Source organism: Stegastes partitus, unplaced genomic scaffold (assembly GCF_000690725.1).
Source record: "Stegastes partitus isolate 25-593 unplaced genomic scaffold, Stegastes_partitus-1.0.2 Scaffold20, whole genome shotgun sequence".
Lineage (NCBI taxonomy): Eukaryota > Metazoa > Chordata > Actinopteri > Pomacentridae > Stegastes > Stegastes partitus.
This window is the reverse complement of record NW_007577751.1, coordinates 1,048,430-1,067,692: the sequence shown is the minus strand read 5'-3', so window position 1 is coordinate 1,067,692 and position 19,263 is coordinate 1,048,430. Positions and strand designations below refer to the sequence as shown.

General features: G+C 43.4%; 1 protein-coding gene across 1 annotated transcript in view; it reads left to right on the top strand.

Annotated features, from left to right (window-relative positions):
- The first annotated feature begins 2,666 nt into the window (after window positions 1–2,666).
- The window catches only part of itga5 (integrin, alpha 5 (fibronectin receptor, alpha polypeptide)), a 35,731-nt gene continuing 19,134 nt past the window's right edge, over window positions 2,667–19,263 (top strand). Inside the window, exons 1-12 of the mRNA XM_008293416.1 lie at window positions 2,667–3,115; window positions 12,083–12,213; window positions 15,761–15,861; window positions 16,326–16,449; window positions 17,048–17,109; window positions 17,203–17,248; window positions 17,353–17,478; window positions 17,587–17,631; window positions 17,871–17,914; window positions 18,143–18,199; window positions 18,794–18,846; window positions 19,007–19,215. Of these exons, the coding sequence (XP_008291638.1) occupies window positions 2,907–3,115; window positions 12,083–12,213; window positions 15,761–15,861; window positions 16,326–16,449; window positions 17,048–17,109; window positions 17,203–17,248; window positions 17,353–17,478; window positions 17,587–17,631; window positions 17,871–17,914; window positions 18,143–18,199; window positions 18,794–18,846; window positions 19,007–19,215 (1,207 nt within the window). The 5' untranslated portion in view covers window positions 2,667–2,906. The remainder of the gene's footprint in view (window positions 3,116–12,082; window positions 12,214–15,760; window positions 15,862–16,325; window positions 16,450–17,047; window positions 17,110–17,202; window positions 17,249–17,352; window positions 17,479–17,586; window positions 17,632–17,870; window positions 17,915–18,142; window positions 18,200–18,793; window positions 18,847–19,006; window positions 19,216–19,263) is intronic.

Below are 19,263 nucleotides of genomic sequence, written 5' to 3'. Positions count from 1 at the left end.
TGGTGGTGCAATGGGGTAAACAGAGGACTTTCATTCAGAAGAGTGAGATTTGATTCCTAATGGAATCCACAAATTACTTTTTAGCTGTTTTTGCATGTTTGAAGCTGCAGGAGCATCTACAACTGTGCTGTATTTTCAATGTCTTTTTGTTTTGCGTTTCCCAGATTTCTACTTACTGCAACTTTAACAATTTTGTGGCGAAAAAACAGAAGCAGCAGGCTTTCTTGCAGTGAAAACAGTGAGAAGATAAATACAAATTTCATATCAATCAAGCTGGAGCCAGGGCACACATAACCTAGCTTAGCATAAGGACTGACAGAAAGAGAAAACACTTAGGGTCAAAGAATAATCCCAGAGCCCTCACAGACCACAACTTTTGTTATGTGTTTTGTAATTCAGTCATCTTTAGTGGTGCTGGTGGATTTCATTACCTGTAGGCAGTCTGGGTAGCTGTTTACGCTAAGCTAAGTTAACTTTTCCTGGCAGCAGCTGATAGAGCAGGATTTTGATTCTCTCATTTCCCTCTCTGCAGCATAGTGAATAAGTGACTTCCCCAGATTCCCCACAATGTTGTATTTCATTGAAATATTCCATTGAACAGAACTGGAGTTGGAAGAAAAGTGACACTTATGTTTCCTGTCATGTGTCACCAAGTCTGTTTTAATAGTCTGATAAAGATTTGCAGTGTGTAAAGTAAATGAGAAGCAGTTGAATAAGAGCACTGAATTCACACCTACATATCTTGATATAGCTGTGTGAAGATAATGGCACTTACTGGCCTTCTGGTTGTGCTAATAATAGTTTGTCCTGCTCTATTGGAAAACATATGCTCAGTTACCGGTGACAAAGGGAGTCAACGTGTATGTGTGCAGGGACCTACATATATATTAACTTGCCAGTCCTTCACAAAGTGCCAATGTGTCACATCTATATTTAAAGCAGTTGGCCAGCTGTGTACAGTCCTGTGAAATGTTCTATAAGTGTTTTGCTGCACTTCAGATCTGTTGCCATAGCGGCTGAGTGATGATGTCAAAGCCGAGGCATTGGAATAAAACCACACCCCCTTTTCTCAACGGAAAAGACGAGATGGAAAATACTGTTCAGTTAGCCAGACCCAATTACGAATCACTGAAAAACTGAACAGCCTCTGGCTTTAGGCACAAAATATGCTCAATAACGGAACACACTTGTGTAGGTTGAGTTGCTACTGTATGACACATGCTGTATGTGTGAAAAGAGGGGGCTAGGGGGGGTGGGGGGAGATAATACTTGAAAGAAATATTTGTCCTATCTCCTGATAAATCCTGATACTTGAAGAGGCCAGATTATTGTATGTGGATAGATAACGGGAGAGCTGTGGTGTTCAATTGGGCAGACAGTAAAGAAGACCATGACTAAGAGCTGATAGCAGTATTATCTGTATCTAAAGTATTTAGTCTCCCCCTCTGACTAACCTCATATATGAGGTCATGTAGACACAGTCCCATGACCTCATAATGATCTCCAGCGGCTTCAGACTTTCAGAATATCCAGAAATACATGCTGCATTTTCATACCTATCATTTTAGATCATTAGTATGTTTGTGACTAACATCTCATTTCTGCGTTTGCATGCGATGTGATTTAAGCTGGAAAGTTTGGACAACAAATCATTTTGATGGCTACATAGAATCCATCTTTCTACCAACCACGCCTTGAACTCTGACTCTCATTAATCTACAGTCTCATCTTGAGGACCTAAAAACAGAGTGAGAGAATGAGGCCCCACTGGGATTAGGTCTTTGAACCATCAAGTGCACCCAACAGCTGTGAACTGGCCCCCTCCAGACACTCTGGATTACTCCCATCAGTCTACGGTCAGACTTTGCTCCGTGCGCTGGAGCACTTAGACGAGTTATAAATACGAGCAGCACTTGACGGCGAGTTCATGTTGCTTCTGCCACACAGCCAAATTTGGCCCCCCATGTTCAATCCCAGAGGCTTCAAGTGAATCAGCTAAACCAACAGTCACTAATTCCAGAAGGTCTGGATAGGTTTATTAAAGGTCTCATTGCAGTGAGTAGTTGCTTTTCGCAGCCTAACCACTTTCCTCGTTCTCGTGTGACTCAGAAGCAGGAATAGGATACGAAATCTTCCCACACACCCCCCCAAAGCTTACTGGAGGACATCATTTGCCCAAATCAGATCAACACTGTAATTAGATAGAAATACATATGGATCACACATTGAGTTTAAAGAGTGGCTGATGCAGGAGATGTGCATTTGGAAAGAGGTGCAGTCACTGTTTTACTCTTGGTTGTGGGAAAAAAAGACCCCCAAAGAGGCTAAAAACATGAGCAAAACCTGCAAAACATGACATTTTGAAAGTTTCATTGACCTTTCTGTCACCTATCAGGCTGTCAACTGTAGCAGCAGCTTTGGTCTCAAAAGGTCATGATAACAAGGAGATAAAGTCAAAAGGAGGCTTTTGGATCCATTGTTCTTTTGGCTAATAATCTCGGTGATACTGATAAAAGTGACCACTTTTTAAAAATCACATTAGTAAACATATTCTAGGTAGGTTAGTGGATGAGAAGTTCCCTCTCCGAAGTTTTTTTTTGAAGGGAATCACAGGCTCCTCCTCTTCCAAACTTTGTTACGGTTGTGGGAACTCCCTGCTCTGTGTGTCATGATTAGGTGAGCAGAGAAGGCGTGAGCCTGGAGAGACGCAGACAGAGAAGCCGAGAGAGGAGCGAGGACGCACAGAGGAGCTGACGGAGCATTAATGAGATACTGGCCGGTTAGAGTTACAGGGATGCAGTTTTAGTCACATTCTCCCACTGTTTTCAGGCTTCATCTGTGGACTAGAACGTTTGGACACTTTCGCCACTCAAAACAAACTTTAGAGGATTAATTTATTCTGAAAAATGGGCTTGGAACGATTTCGATCAAAGACGCCGGGGACAGCAGCCCCTCTCACCCGCTCTTTCCTTTGTATCATCGGGCTATTACTCACTTTTTCTCAGCCTGTCTGCGAGGCGTTCAACTTGGACGTGGAGAACCCAGCTGTTTACAGCGGACCTAAAGGGAGCTACTTCGGATATGCTGTTGACTTTTATTTGTCTGATTCTGCTAGGTGAGTGTCTTTCATACTGAGAAATATAATTATTCTAAAGGCTATACGATTCATTTAGAAAAAGAAAATGTTTTTGCACAAAGTCTTGAACATTTGTGCCTAATTTTGTTTGGGTACTTCACGCAAATATGTTGCGCACAGCGTGCAAACTTTCCATTGGAGGTTCTTTGGCAAACTCCAGAACATCTACAGCTCCCTTGTTAAAGTTACAGAGCAAGTTTCCAATAGGAAACACTTTTCAAACACATTTCATTTGCGGGTTGTTGTTTTGGCTCTGACATTAAATCGGAGCTTTGTGTGTTTTCTGTCCTTCTCCCAGGACGCATGCTTTACGCACAGCGCGCACACCCTCAGCGTGCGTACAACTCACTGTAATTGAATATATCCAGGAAATTTCATTTGTGTTCTGAACTGCTTTTGGAGTGAAGTCTCAGTAATGGTAATATAAAAGAGTGGCTGTTTCATCACAAAAACGTCATGAAGCCAAAAAAGATCAGAACATTTTGGAATCTCCCTCTAATCCTAATCTCATTGTTTCACAAAATGATATTTATTTTTGACCCTTAAATCTGACCCCGCCTTATAAATCTGCTCACTGCAACCTTTAGCACTTACATCTTATTGGTATGAAATGCTACTGGTAGTGATGCTTCCTGTCCCAGTGGGGATGTGATCCCTGTGACACTCTGCATGCAGTGACTGTCTCAGCATTCTTCCTGAGGAGCTTTAGGCATCAGACATTTTTGGAACTTCAGTTCATGGAAGCATGCCTGTGGTCAGTTCTAATACCATGGTAGTTTGTGCAGAATACAATATGGAGAAAGGGGTTCCTTACTGGCATAGGAGCATATAGACTTTGTATCAGCTGGGATGCAGAAAAAGGAAAGACATGGGTTAATTTGGTGGCTGACAGCTCTCCATTTGTGTTGCTACCCATTTGCTATATTTTGGTGAGCCCCACATCCAATCCTGTAGTCGTAATAATCATTAACAAAAAGCTATGCAGCCACAGTCAAGCCTTCAGACATAATCAGACTTCCTGGCTGAGTCTGTGTCTGCTGAGCACCAGCGGCGTCTCAGACCGCTGTTCAACCAGCCAGCATGCTGGGATTTGAGAAAGGGCTTTGTGCCGAGTGGGCCGCCAGCAGCAGCTTTAGTTTCCCTGTTTCTCCTCCCCACTTCCCTGCACAGCAGACACTCAGACATGAGAGATTTCCCCCCTCTTCTCTGGCCCTTGCTATGTCTTTAAAAGCCTGCTGCTATTGGTCTTCATTTCTTAGCCTGGGAAGCAGGGGCTTCAGGAGAGCAGTATGATTTAGGATGTGACGCTTGTATGCACAGACCCCTCTTCTCTCTGTCCAGCATCCCCCTCCTTATTTCCTCGTATGCTGATGTCATTCTGCAGGGCTTTTTAATCCATCCATCGCCTCGACCTTCCCCCACTGTCTAGCCCCTCTCCCCATCATCTCTCTTGGTCCCATTAAGCATCAGACACAGCAGACGTCATCTCACCGATGACTTAATCCGAACTTTTCTACAGTTGAGACGCCTTGCTTGCGGGGGCGGAGATGAAACAATGGTTTGTATGTGCAAAGCAGGAATAATGTTTAAATGCAGCTTCCTACAAATGGGTGCCCTGTAATTTTCCTCCCGATGATATGTGTGCAGAAGTCAAATGTCAAACAAAACAAAGTATGAGAGAGCAGATTTAAGACCATGACTCATCGCTTTATCTGTAGACCGCATGTATCAACCACTTCTCATCCACATTTTCTCAGAAGTTAACACATCAAAACATATCAGTGGGGACATGAAATGAGTTTCTGTTATCTCTTGTTTTGCCATCACATCATCATCATCTCCCTCATTTTGGAGATGTGGGGGAGTAGCTGGAAAACCAGTGAGGTCAGTGGAGGGTTGCGCTGAGAGATTCTTCTTGTCAGGATGAGCTGCTGTGAGCCTGGCTCCAACTTTGTACTTCAAATTGTTTCAGTTTTTAGACAGATATGTGTTCATCACCGGACTGTGGAGTTGTATTTGCAAAATGAAACCGATGGCAGATGTAGAGACAAAGAAGACTGATCTCGTTCACAGATGCCCCTGTCAGGCCTACATATACAAAGGCTTACTTTCTCCCACATTGACGCCAAGCTGTGACAATGAGTTTATATATGATGGTCTGTCGTGCCCTTAGGCCTGATGTAATAAAATAAAATTTGAACAGTGGTAGATGGCCCACCATGGAAGAACGCCTGAGGATAGTGTCTGTGAACTGTGTGTGACGAGCTCTTGTCAGATGCACACAGGAAGGGCAAGAGGATATAGAGTTCCCTGTTGTGAGTGTATGTTTTTCCATGTTGAGTGAAGATGAACTTTTCAGTGTGGTCCTGCACACACCCTGCTATGCATGGACCACGAGGACTCACTCTCTTCTCAAACACTCCTCTTTGAATTTCTCTAGTGCCAGGCAGGGATAAGGGAGTGGATCGCACTGAGATAGAAAATGCCAAAGGTCAGCGGCTGTAAATAATAACAGACCTGGCCCGGAGTGTATGAAAAAGATGAGACAGGTTCATGTGTTTGGGCGATGTGCCGGTGATATGCATTAGCGCGCAGATGGTTTGACCATGACGAGCACATGCCCGAGGTCAGCCGGTCCACGTAGGTGACTCCTGGAGTTTACCCTCTCAAACAGGGTTAGAGTTGAACTAATATTGACATTGGATCGGGGTCTCTTTTGGCCTCTGAAGCAGCAATGTTTTCTCTGTTTCTATGCTGAGGTCCCTCTCCATGTACGACCAGTCTCGTTTCTGTTATTGTTTTCGCTGGTGTCCTTTTCTGTAGACCTGTTTCTAAATCAAACCAGTGAGAGTTTGAGCTGCGGGAGTGTGCCTTGTATATTTGGGTTGCCAAGTGTTTCTCCATCCAGGTTCTCATTGTTGCGTGCAGACAAAGGGGCCCTTTGTCCGATGGCAGAAATTGTTTACTGTGTTCCATCACTGTTTCTTTCTTAATTCAGTTCCCTCTGAGAAGCTGCTTTAATTTTCTGTTGTGGAATGGTGCATGCACCTATGATAATGAGGCCGGTGCGCTGGGAACATTGATGTCTGTTTCTGTAAAGGTCAGTCAGGATATAGTGAGCATTGTTAAACTGCAGTCAGGCAACAAAGTGCCTTTCTAGCTTTTACAGGTCTGTTGGTTAAACGGGCCTTCATATAATGAGCGTGTGTGTGTTTCACTGGAAAAAGATGTCAGTGTGGATGGTGATGATGGGTTTAAAGGGCCTGTGGACCTCTCTGTCACGTCTGCTGTGCTGGTTTGGGAATGCCCCGAGGACGTCACGTCTACTTTGGAATGGAGTTGGCTGTTGGTCAGGGTCGTCCTGACTCATACTTAGCTAGATTTAATCTCTGACTGCAAGCAGGGCTGGTTTGTTTTAACCCCTGGGTCACAAAGTGACTCACAGCTATGGTAATTTGACAAAGCCATCCTTTATATGGCAATAAGTCTGTGACGCCATTGTTGACTTGTGCAATGTGAGATACTTCTGGGAAAAATTCAAATTGTGAGTCCAATCTTATATTTAAGAAGGAAACAACACGGGACCATTGGCCATTCCTACTTATGAATGTGTGTTTGTATATATGCATGTGTGGACACAGCAGGGGTCGGAGTGTGTAGAGGCAAAGTGCTCCAACAGCTGCAAACTCCCCCCCCATCGTCGCCATGTTTAATACAACAGCCTCTCTATCCTGAGGTGAGAGCTCTGGACCCCCTGACGTGGCCATTGTGGAGAGGTGTGAACCACCGGCAGTTAAACTCCCCGCAGGAAGATTTTAGGGCAGTGGGACTGTGAAAGAGGGGCGGTGGCTGTGGTAGGGGGGTGGGCAACCGTTTGGCATGAGAAAATGCATAGGCGAGACCACGAGTCATTTTGATGTTTTGCAGTAGGGGCAGGATGTTTCAAATTTCTCACTTGCCACTTGTGAAATAACTCGACAGGTTGGTGGTTTTAACAAAACAGCTGCTGGTTTTCCCACATTAAGTCTGAGAGCACCCATAAGGGTGTCAGAATGCGAAATGATCGCTGCTTGTTGAGAGGTCGGAAAGAAAAAAAACAATGACCGCTAAATCAACTCAGTGTCAACTTGCTGATTCACTTAACAGACTAGTCGCTCCTACCCAGCTGCAGAGAAGCGTAAAATCATAAAGCCTAAACTATTATTCCAAACTGCCTCTGGATGTCCACACATTTTTTTCCCCTGTGTGACAATAAACAACATTGTCTGGCTACCTTTAGCTATCAGTGCTTGTAGTTTCCAGGCCACCTGTTGCCCAGCACTATGATCCTTTTGAGGATACAGGGGAAACAGTGATACAAGATCAGATCCTCGACAGACTGGACTGTTTATCTTATCATCAGCGGTTGGTTCAGATCTCAGTGGCTCCTTTTCAAGTCCATCCCGGGATGCGGAAACGTCTATAAATTGTTATAGAAGACATAACTTGCTCCGAGCTTGTAGAGCAACATACAGATCTTTTTTCCAGCGCTGCAACTTGCACTACCATCTGACTGGTAACTGAAAAACGTGGCTTCGGCTCAGCACAGTAGACTCTCTGTAGTCAGCACACGCCATCTCAGCAGGCACTGCTACTCTCATCATCTTCAGGCTCTTGGACAGCAGCACTGACGGCACGTGTCTATGTGGTGTGTGAATGGAAGATCATCCATATGGCAGCCGTAAGGACTCAAACAGCTTCTGTCTGGCCTTGGTTCTGAGAGGACACCAGACTCCGGCTCCATGTGGTCTCGAATAAGTCATCGCTTGTGCTTCTCATTTCTGTCATTCAGCTGATCTCACTCTTAAGTGTCCTGCATGTTCTGAAAAATCAATATTGCTATAGAATGACATCATCCAATTGTACATGTGTTTGTATCCCTGCTCCTATTGATCAGGTGTCGTTTAAATCTGTTGGTGATGTCTGTTGCATTTTGGCTCGCTTCATTCTGCCGCTGAAGGTTAAGAGCCGCCTGTGGCCCGGATCAGGTTCTTTTCGCTGATATGGAACCACTCCAGTGTTTAAGTATGTGTTGATAGCTAGGTGTAAACTCCACGGAGAACTGTACATGTTTTACTCAGGTGTTGCTGAGGTTTGAAGGCCACTAGTGCTTTTTTTTTTTTTTTTAAATACCGCCACCCTCTGACTTTGCATATGTGCCACAGCATTTGTTGAGCCGTGTTTATGACTGCAGATGGTAACTGCAGCCGGCACTGGCAGGCTTAGCAAGTGTGATTGAGATTTTTTCTTTCTCCCTCTTTCTAGCTTAAAGCTGTTATAATAGTGTTCAAGTGACATCAGCCTTGCAGCTGGGTGGAAGACAATTAAATGTGGAATGGGAGGGGGGGAAATGCTCGGCCGAATGGGAGGGAGCAACAGAGGAATTTACCCGCTGACAACCTCCCTCTGTAACCTCATCATAAACCATATTAGCCATGGCTACGCACAATCAGCAAGTTCCAGCACTGCATCACCCTTAATTTCTCAACCCCACATAAAATAGTGGTTACAGTCGGGCAATTATGGTGTGGTGAGATATTTTTTGTAGATTGTCCCCTGATTGCTTGACCTTCAAATGAGACAAACCCAGACTTCGGTTACAGTGAAGCTGTTGTTTACACATTCCTCACTTGCAGCCTAAATCAATTACAGTAGTTTAATTAATGCTTAATTGTCAGCTGGGTGGTGTAGATCATTAGTGGCTGCTGTATGGCAGCTGGTGGGACATGGTGAAGCCGATAATGCTTTTCATCTGCTCAGTGCTTTCCCCACTAGGACATTGCTGAAATCTCTCTGTGATGAAATGTGTTGGCTAGTTGTCCATAACAACATGGAACTGAGAAATTACCAAATGGTGATTACTGTAATTCTCCAGTAGCCAAAGCATCTGAGTGAGCAGAGTAACCTGTCTGACAGCTTTAGAAGTAACTTGTCATTGGTTTTCAGATACTGAGCCACATCTGTCAGCGCATGCAATGATTCCTATAAAACCTGTGATGGTGCTGCTTTCACAACACTGTAAAAAAAGAAAACTATCTGCAAAAACATGGTAAAAATCTGACAGCAAGGGTGCCAGAAAAAGTACATCAGAAAACTGTGAAAATGACAATAATATATTCTTAGCTGATATAAATGCAGTAAAACTGTGTAAATTTACAGTTTTTCATTGTAAAAACAAATACTGATTTTTGATGTAAACATTATGTACAGTTTTTATATGACAACATGTAAATTACTAGACATCTGTAATTTAATGAAACACAAAAAATCAGTAAAATAACAGTCACAATTTTACCAGTGCTTAATATACATACTATTTTTTTTTCAAATACTGGCAAATTTATGTAAATTAATAGTATGTTTTGCTGATTTAAATACAGTGTGTAATTTTCACTGTAAAGGAATGAATCACCATTTTTAAAAGTCAAACTTTTGGATTTTGACATTATTTGCTGGTATTGGCCTGTTTTCTACAGTTAATGTGAAAACTAATACTTATTTTCTGTGCTATTCTAAGATTGTATCTATAATTTAATAAAACAGGGAAAATCTGTAAAATAGCAGTAAATTGTTCAAAAAATTACAGTTAAAAACTGTTTTAAAAACATTCATTTTTAAAGGTCTTTTATTTACTCACTGTAGCATGAAAGCAGCCCTTCTCATGAGCATGTCTGTCCTTCAGCTGAACAGCTGTGGATAGCTCGCCCCCTACTAATTACATATTTTTGCATACCCATTCCAAGAGCCCCTTCTCTCACAAAGGAATTTGTAATGCAGCACTCAGCACTCAGCCGACTGCAGTTTGGCTTCATTAAATGCTAATGATACAAAAGCTCCCAGCTAGCAGATACAGTATAGGGGCGGGGGAATGGCAGCTAGAAGTAGACAGATCCTCCCCAGATAAAGCCCCATTAAATGTTAATTCTTCCTCATTTACTGATTGCTATCAATCTCTGTTTGTGTGAATCTGTGTTTTCACATCTGCATGCATCAGTGTAAGTTAGTGAAAAGCCGCTTAAACTGCCAGCTTGCTGATTAAAGCCTGATCTGCTTGTTTTGTTATTTCCTGTATTTTTTCCACTTTAAAAAGATGCCATAGCCAACTACGGCTGGAGTCTGTTCAGATCCGATTCAACAAAAGATTCTGTGGCTTTCAGTTTCCTTGGCCTTGATATTGTGTACATGTTCCACAACTGGTGTCATTTATTGCATACATGTGCTTGCACATTATTTCTAATTTTTTTTTTTTTTTTTTGCCAAAGAAGTATTTGCCCTTATGTTTACTCGGAAATTTTGGCAGCCTTATTGTCCAAGAGAAAACTGAATTGGGGGAGGGGGGCAATTGTGCTTAGAGTTTCTGAAATTTATTTCCTGCAAATGGATTTGGAGGGCTCAACAGGTGATTAAGGGAATGTGGTCTGCAAGTGATAAATATTTACTGACTGCTTTAATATTTGATTGTGAGAGTTTACAGAAAGTGAGAGTAAAGTCTTCATAATTTACATTATTGACCAGGTGGAGCTCTGTTGCTCTGCAGGGATATTCCTGCATCTGCACATGTGGTCAGAAATAAAGGGGGACACTGTTTCTTCCACTCCAAGTTGAACTGGTTTGTTTCTTTTTCCCTCTTCCAACAAAAACTGGGAGTTTCTGCTCCACATTTAGAATTGGCATTGTGCTTTATCTCTTTGGAGGTATTAAGACTATGCTAACAGTGCAGGATTAAACTCGTACCTCCTACTTTCTGGCCTTTCCTTTGTCCTTCTGCAGTTGTGTGTTTTTAAAACCGTAAATGTTGAAATGATTTGAAGGCTTTGTAGCTGACCACCAACGCGCCCTGGATCGCGTCTGTTAGATTTTCTGCATAAGCCATTCTGTAGCTTTCTGCCTTTTGTCCTCTGAGGTAATAGATAGCTTCAGTGGGATTAATTACGGTGGATTACAAGGCCTCGGAATATTGCATGTTTTAACTGCTGTCTGACTCATGCTGGTTCTTCCTCTGGACCCAGCTGAGTACTTACCCTTGGGGGCAGGATGCTAAGTTTAGCCAAAATTTAAACTTTCATGCCCTATTGGAAGATCTGGGGCAGGAAAGGGTGTACTCTTCCTGTTTTTAAGGCCCCTAGACACCGTCTGGACTCAATGGTCCCATGCCTCCTTTACCCACATCAATGCCTACAACTTTGTCTGTGATGCTTGTCGGGTCAAGTGGGTCCACAATGAGGTAATGGCTAAACCATCCACTTAAGACACATTATCTACTTGGGTTTTTTTTTCTTAACTTATCCTTGTCCAAATCTTGGTTGTCTCCATTTACATATAATCGCTCTCTGCCTCTGAAGTCTGTCTTCTGCATTATTACTCGCTGGCTCACCTATAACTTCACTATTCTCTCACTGTCTGTTGAAGTGGTCAGCTGCTCTTCCTGTAGTTGTACAGTGTAGCTGCAAGGACACTGATGTTTAACATCACAGCTGTGGAAACAAGAGTGTGACTCCACTTAGCCTGTCTGCTTTCTTGTTTTCCTATTGAATGAGGCCCACAGGGGAGCCTGTGACCACGCAAGTGTTTCTCTTTGTGTGTCTGACTGGAGGCAGGTGGAGTGAATCACATGTGCGCATGTCACGGCAGCGGTTTCCAGTGATCGTATAGGATTATGTAAAACAGTGCGAATAAAAAGTTTTGCATCTGAGTCAGAATACAGCTCGCTAAGCAGTAAAACGTGCATACTGCGCTATGGTTAAAGCTGTCCGGGTGGGAGGCCTGGAATGCAGTTCTTTAATTGAGGCCAGGCTAAGAGCTACAAAAATTCAGGTTTCTAAGAGTTGGGTTATACTGTTGTGATTTGGGAATCTTAACATTTGATTTCTAGCATACAAATTGTTCCTTTGTGTCGTTTCCCTGCAGTGCAAGTGTGGTGATAGGAGCCCCCAAGGCCAACACGAGGCAGGCCAACGTTACAGAAGGAGGGTCTGTATTCTACTGTCCATGGAGTCTCCGGCAATCAGACTGTCACACCATTGAATTTGATACTGAAGGTAAGCCATATGATGGACACACAAGCAAGCAGTACAATAATATGCTGTTTGGAAGACCTGATGTTTAACTCTGCAGTTCAACTAATACTGCCTTTGTCTTGTCACCTGACTGCTTGAGAGGTTGAGAAACTGGAGATGGTGTTTGAATTGTCCTTAGCTGGCCGAGCTTTGTTGCTTCTCTGTACACTTTTGCAGCCATCAGAGCATTTCCTCTCTGGATCAGGCGTCACTTGTTCCACTTCACTGCTGTTGGCTACACTGGTTCCTGGATGTAAGATTATTCTTTTTTTTTTTTTTTCCTGTTTGTGTCCACTCTTTGGGGATGAAAAGGATAATGGGGTGTTGAAGAGGTTTTAAAGGATATTACTTCCTTCCTCCAGGTCGTGTTTGTGTTGCACTACCTCAGGAGGAATAGGGAGATAAGCAACCAGTAAACAAATAGGTCAGACAAAGAAATATCCTGTTTGTATGACAGGTGAAGCAGACACTGCCATTCTTGACAAAAAAGACTCCAGTTGAGTCAAAATTAAGTGGTTTAAAGGAACATGAGGAAGTCCGTGTGGTTGTTTAATGAATGGATTCGTGTTTCAGTGTGTTGACAGAGTAGCCATCAGCTTGTTTTGCACAATGGAGCCATGAGAAAAGTGAGGAAACGGGCACTCAAAGTAAAAAGTTACTAGCTGTAAGAATAAAAACACACACACTCATATACACACATACATACAAACAGTATGAATCACATATATAGAGGTCACTCACTGCGTCATTTTTGGCTTCTTTCCTGAGAAATCAAAGCTTAGCATTGTGGGCCAACTTAAATTTACTGTCCACAATGCAAAATAGGGAGAAATATTCCACAGAGTGTTTCACAAGCCCAGTAAAACAACATTCTTTTATTGGACACCGCTGCTTGGTACCCTTTGCGCTACTATTTTTGCACTGTTTTTCTTGCAACATGAAATGTGTTGTGCATCCGTGGGTGCTGGCTAAAGGCCACAGGGAGTGATGTCATGCACAAGCGGCGAGGCCTCACGGTCAAGGTTAGTCCCCTGGGCTGTCAGGCAGTGTCCTTCATATTTTTGTGAAGGCTTTGAAGGGAGCAGATTAGAGTGCCAGAGCCAGTTCTGACATCTGGATCACGGCGGAGCTGCCGCACAGCGGAGCAGCACTCAATACATCGACATCTGCATGCAAATGTGGCTATGACAAACAGCTGTTACACGGATGACATTTACTGCTACGATCCACTTACTGTAGCTTTGCCTGTGCTTTCTTTTGCCAATTCTGATAGTTAAGGCTAGAGCAATAAAAAAAAAAAAAAAGAAAGACAGTGATTTTTCCACTATAAATGCTGCATAACAGATAGCTTTCTTTAGGTGTATTCATAAATCTGAGTGGTGTCAGAGGTCTCCCTGTGTCTTGGTGTGTTTGAGCTCTGACCCACAGGCCGCAGAGCCTCTTAATTAGACTAACTAATTGGGTCAAAGTGGACACAGGGCCCCCCTCCCATCCACTTCCTCTTCCACGAAGATAAGAGCCTGACTATGGATTTCAGGGGGGGGCATGAGGGCACATACAGGATGGGAGGAAGAAGGAGGAGGTAAAGGGGGAGAAACCAGAGCCCTGTTCCTCGACTCAGTCCCCCCCACCCGCTGTCGGTACTCCCACAGGGGCAGCTGATGTGATGAGTGAATTTGGCCATTTGTCTTCCACCCCACTGACACACACAAAAATACACACACTCTCTTACAATGAGAGCCACTAATGGCTCCACTCACACACCGTTCAAAGGGGAGTCTATGAACACACTCCAGACCCCGGGGAGATACCGGGCCTGGCACCACATCACGTCAGCACATGGCGCTAACCTGCCTCCCAGTAGGACTTTGGTCAGATGACATCTTGCTGTGGCCCCTCTCTGGGTATCCCTTTATCTCGCCTGTGAATCTCTATTTTCACTTCCACGTGATTCTAGCTGGCTGCCTTCAGTCGCCTCGCAGACAACAAACAGGACTTTTCATCACCCATTATGGGGACATGAGGCTAATGGTGCCATGTGAGAACTTTACTGAGCTTCTTTAGGCATTTACGATAATGTGCTTCCGCTCTTCATAGTTATGTGGTATGAATTACAAGAGGACTTTTCCACTGCTGCGCTTGGTTGCCATGGTGACGTGACTCAAATCAACACAGTCGCTGCTGGGCTTCAACCTTCGGCGGGTGGATTTGTCTTAACCAAACAACTTCCCCTGTTATGAAAATGTTGAGTAAAAATACCATGCAGCTAAGGCAGATTAGTTAAAGTAACAAGCTTATAAGGAGCTGTTTGAAGTGCTGCTCATGTTATTGCCTTTGCGGCTAAAGCGCTGCTTTTCACCCCTCTGAACACTTAGTGCTGGGCTGGCTGCTGTTAACCCTCGATAAATAATGTTAGCAGGAAAGCCCAGAGATGGAGATTAAGCAGAAATACAGTCGGGTTATTAAAAAACTATAATCTCTCTGCTTACCGTCTTGCGTGAAGGGAGGCAGCACTCGCTGTAAGCAACGAAGAGAATGGGTTGTGTAGACACGGAGAGCTGGGTGAGATAGTGTAAGGAAAATGAATAGGAAAATGGAGATAATGTTGAAAATGAAAACAGTAAAGGGGGAGAGTGGAGTGTGTGCCTAAACAGAGATGACTGGGAAGTTGCTGTGAGGAAGCCAGGCCGGAGTGTGTATGTTTTGTTTGGACTTCGGCCTCTTCGCTGTTTCCACAAAGACACGGAGCAGGCCTTCACCCTCAGCTCCAGGCTGCCTAGTTGGCTAGAAATTAAGACTTGAGGCAGACAGGCATGGATGGATGTAGAGGCCCGACACACAGCCTTCTTTCTTCACGGTATCTATCAGGGCTCAGCTTCTGGCAGATGCTGCGCTTCTCTTTTGCAACAAGCCTGTGGTTTGACAAAGTCTAAACAGAAAAAATGAATCTGCAAAGAGTGGCGTGATTGATCTTGAACTCATATTTGCACTTTTCCTCACAGATGTCAGCTCAGACATGACATGAGCTGTATGGTGGGGATATGGCATCCTCACCTAATCAATTTGTTTGCATTTCGTTCTTTATTGCAGCACAGATGTAACATCTGTCTTCCAATAAAGTTGTGTTTAAACCTGACTCCTCAGACCATCTGTCACATCACCTGCTGCTGTCAAAGCGTTCAAGTGGGAGATCAGCGTTACCGGCCAGGTGGTCAAACAGAGCATAAGGTCAACAGGGTTAAACCAGGCCAGTCCAGTCCAAACCTGGCCAAGCTGAGATAACCCCTATCTCCCGTACAGAGGCCTGGTAGTAGATTCCAGTCTTTTCAAATTCTCACCCTGATTATCTTTGCATGAAAAATCGTGTAACTGGAGTCTTGAAGTCTGCTGTCTGCCAATTGTACAGATGTTTCCATGAGCCAGGGAGGGAGGGGAAGGCAGAATTAGGATACTTGAGGTCCAGCTGAAGGAATGCATGTTTTTATCACACTGCTGTAACTCTGTTTTTTTGTGTGTTTGTTTTTCCCAGGAGATCGTGTTGTCTTGCTCAATGACACAGAACACCAGGTTGATTTCAAGTCTCACCAATGGTTCGGCGCCACTGTGCGTTCACACGGTGACACAATTCTAGTAAGGCGACCCTCTCAGAGATGCACATAGTGGTTGGGTAAAGGAGAAGCAGAGTTTGAGCTTTGCTGCACACCAGTGAAACTTTTCACTTCAAGTAATGTCTAACTGTGACTTCAAGGGGAAAGTGTATGTTCTTTGTTAGAAATTTGTCTCTCAGATTACTGTCCATTTAGTTGTTGTCGTTCAGGCCCAATTTTCACCTCCAGTCTCACTATACTGTAAAGAAATGTTTTTGTGGTGCCATGTGACATCAAAGTTTAGCTGCCTGTTGTTTGGTCTGATTGTATGGGTTGTGACCTGGGTTGAGTTACATGGTTACCTTGCTCCAGATGTACCACTGACCTCAGCTTGAGACTCCTCCTGAGTTTACCAGTGTGTTGTTGCAACTGGAAAAACATCTCCCATCTCACCCTGTTCATCAACACGTCTCCTCCCTTTTCCCTCCCCATCTTCTCCTACCTCAGGCTTGCGCCCCACTTTACTCCTGGCGGACTGAAAAGGATATCCCCAGGTCTGATGCTACAGGAACCTGCTACCTCTCGGTCCATAATTTCACCAAATTTGTGGAGTATGCTCCCTGTCGTACAGGTAACTGTCGCCTCTGTTCAAATATGTGTTTATGCTATACCTCATACTCATAGGCTGCCTTTACCACAACCCTCTAAATCTCAAGCAGTTTCTGTTCCTTTTTTTTGTTCCTTACATTTGTAATCTGTTTCAGTTCAGTTGAAAAGTCTCTAAATTTTTGTCATGTGACTGGTTGTTGCAGCTGAGTCATAATGATGTCATGGTTGCAACACGGAGACACTGAATTTTTTTTTCTTCTTTCTTTTCTTTTCTTTTTTTTATTTTATTTTATTTTTTTTTTAAAAACCAAATCTGGTTTGAATACATGTACAATAAAGTGACTTTGAAAATCTGATCATTCTTTCTGTTTTTACATTTGCTGGTTGTGATAAATAGCATCATTCTGGCCATTTTTAAACAAGACAACATGCCGTTGGACCCCAGCGATAGGTTTTGGGGTCAGATGGTTAACTTTGTAGCTGTCTATTGAGAAAGGGATATGTTGTAAGATTGAAACTGAATTATTTGTTGAGACCTTAAACCAAGAGGGGTTGAAATTACAAACAATTCTGATGTTAAGTCATTCAGGATGCACCACTCTACTCCTTTTGTTTTTCAGAACTCAGTGATCCGGTGGGACAAGGTTACTGTCAGGGAGGATTCAGCGCCGACTTCACAATGGTAAACACCATGTTGCTGTTTGAGAATCACCACAGATTCCTGGGATTGTATTTTCTTTGTTCATTGTAGTAATGCAAAGGTGTTATCTTTCAGGATGGCAAAGTGGTGTTGGGAGGTCCAGGTAGCTACTTTTGGCAAGGTATGTAGCAAAAACATCAACCATGTAAAACGAAAAATATAAAAAAACAATTCTTAAAATGTCCTTCTGAGCCCTCACTGTTTTTCTCTTTGGTCTTACTGTAGGTCAGGTGATCTCTGCTGCTAAGGAGAACATTATAGACGCTTACTATCCAGGCTATTTCATGCAGGCTGTGGAGGGCCAGATTCAGACCCGACAAGTTCAGGCTGACCACGATGACAGCTACCAAGGTGAGAGAGGCTGAGTAACACATGGATGAATGCATAATCACATGTCTCTTCATTTGTCTGCCATGAAAGCTGAGAGATCTGATGTCTGTCCTCTTGTGCTTTCTTTAGGCTACTCTGTTGCTGTTGGGGAATTCAGTGGTGATCATGTAGAAGGTAAGTCAATGAAACAGGCTACACGCATGGCAAATGTTCGGTGAAGCATACAGAAAGTGAAAGACTTAAAGACGTTTATAATGCAGTGCAAATATCACAGCTGAAACAACATGAACAAAAATCAACTACAATATTTTACATGATTACTGAGCTGGAAATTTTGTGGAATTCTCTCATTCTCCTGCTGAGCTTGACTTTCCCTGCTAAATCTTTGCTTCATCTCTCGGTGCACTCTTCAGATTTTGTGGCTGGTGTTCCAAAGGGACTCATGCTCTATGGTTCGGTAAGAACGCCTAATCATTACACTCATTTTGGCTTTCATTTGAGTGTTTTTTGAATGGGAGGCCTGGGCTTTAAACTTGGGACTCATACAGGAAAGTGAAAGAATGAAAACAGTCCTAGCGATATTGTCACAGTGGGAATTGTTTTTGCAGTAAATTCCTGACTAGAGACTGTGCTTATATTAGACCCTATAAAAAGATGTTCACCATATGTGCTTGCTGTGTTGCAGGTGTCCATTCAGAACGGTACAGATCTGACGACCATGATTGAGTACACTGGCGAGCAGGTGAGTCTCCTCTCTTTACCCTTTATAGAAAACTCCTTCATGCTCCCTTTCCTTTGTGTTTTCACAAAGGGGCTCTTAATTTGTTAAGTCAGTGTAAGCAAAAATAATTTCCTTTACAATGTTTTGTTTACTAGATTCTGGTCTCTTTGGTGGTTTGCTGTAAAGCTCAATTATTGAGGGGAAAGTGCAGCAGCAATTTGTGTAAATGGTTCTGGGAATAGAAAAGCACTGCGCTTGTTTAAACAGTGATGATTGACTCAGCTGAATAAATAAAATCAGAAGTGAATTTGCATAAACTCTAGTAATTCAGACCGCTTCTACAATGTCTTTTTACATTGAAAATCCCTACAGGCAAATTAAAAAAATGAAACAGAACTAGAGCAGACAGCCCTAAACTGGGTCTAACCTGTAAAACCCATCAGTCCTTTGTGTTTTCTTCAGGCCTTCCTGTGTACTAATAATGGAGAAAATAAGTCTAAAGTTTGCAGTAGCAGGAGTGTCTTTGGATTATCTAAGAACCAACCAAATCTTGACTCTGCCTTCAGCTGACTATATTTTCACTGGCTGAAGTCCTGATAACATTTTTGTTCATAGATGGGGTCATATTTCGGCTACGCAGTGGCAACAACTGACATCAACAGTGATGGGTGAGTCTGTTTTCTTTGTCTCTTTCTCACGTTACCGCTAATGAATTAGCTTGGCAGAATCTTGATTGGATGCCATCAGCAACATATTAGAGCTGCACCCTGAGGCGTCGATGTGTCTGAGTTTAAGTGAGTTGGTGTGATTTTCCTCTCTTGTCTGCAGGATGGTTGACCTGCTGGTGGGGGCTCCCATGCTCATGGTCCGAGGCGCCGACGGACGTCTGGAAGAGATGGGCCGAGTCTACGTTTATCTACAGCGGGGCCCTCTGAACCTGGAGCTCCACTTACCTCACCTGACGGGCACGCAGGTGTTTGGGAGATTCGGCAGCACCATTGCACCTCTGGGAGATCTGAACCAGGACGGTTTTAATGGTAAGGATGGAGAATTGTAGTAGGGAGACTGATAGACATTTGTTTCTG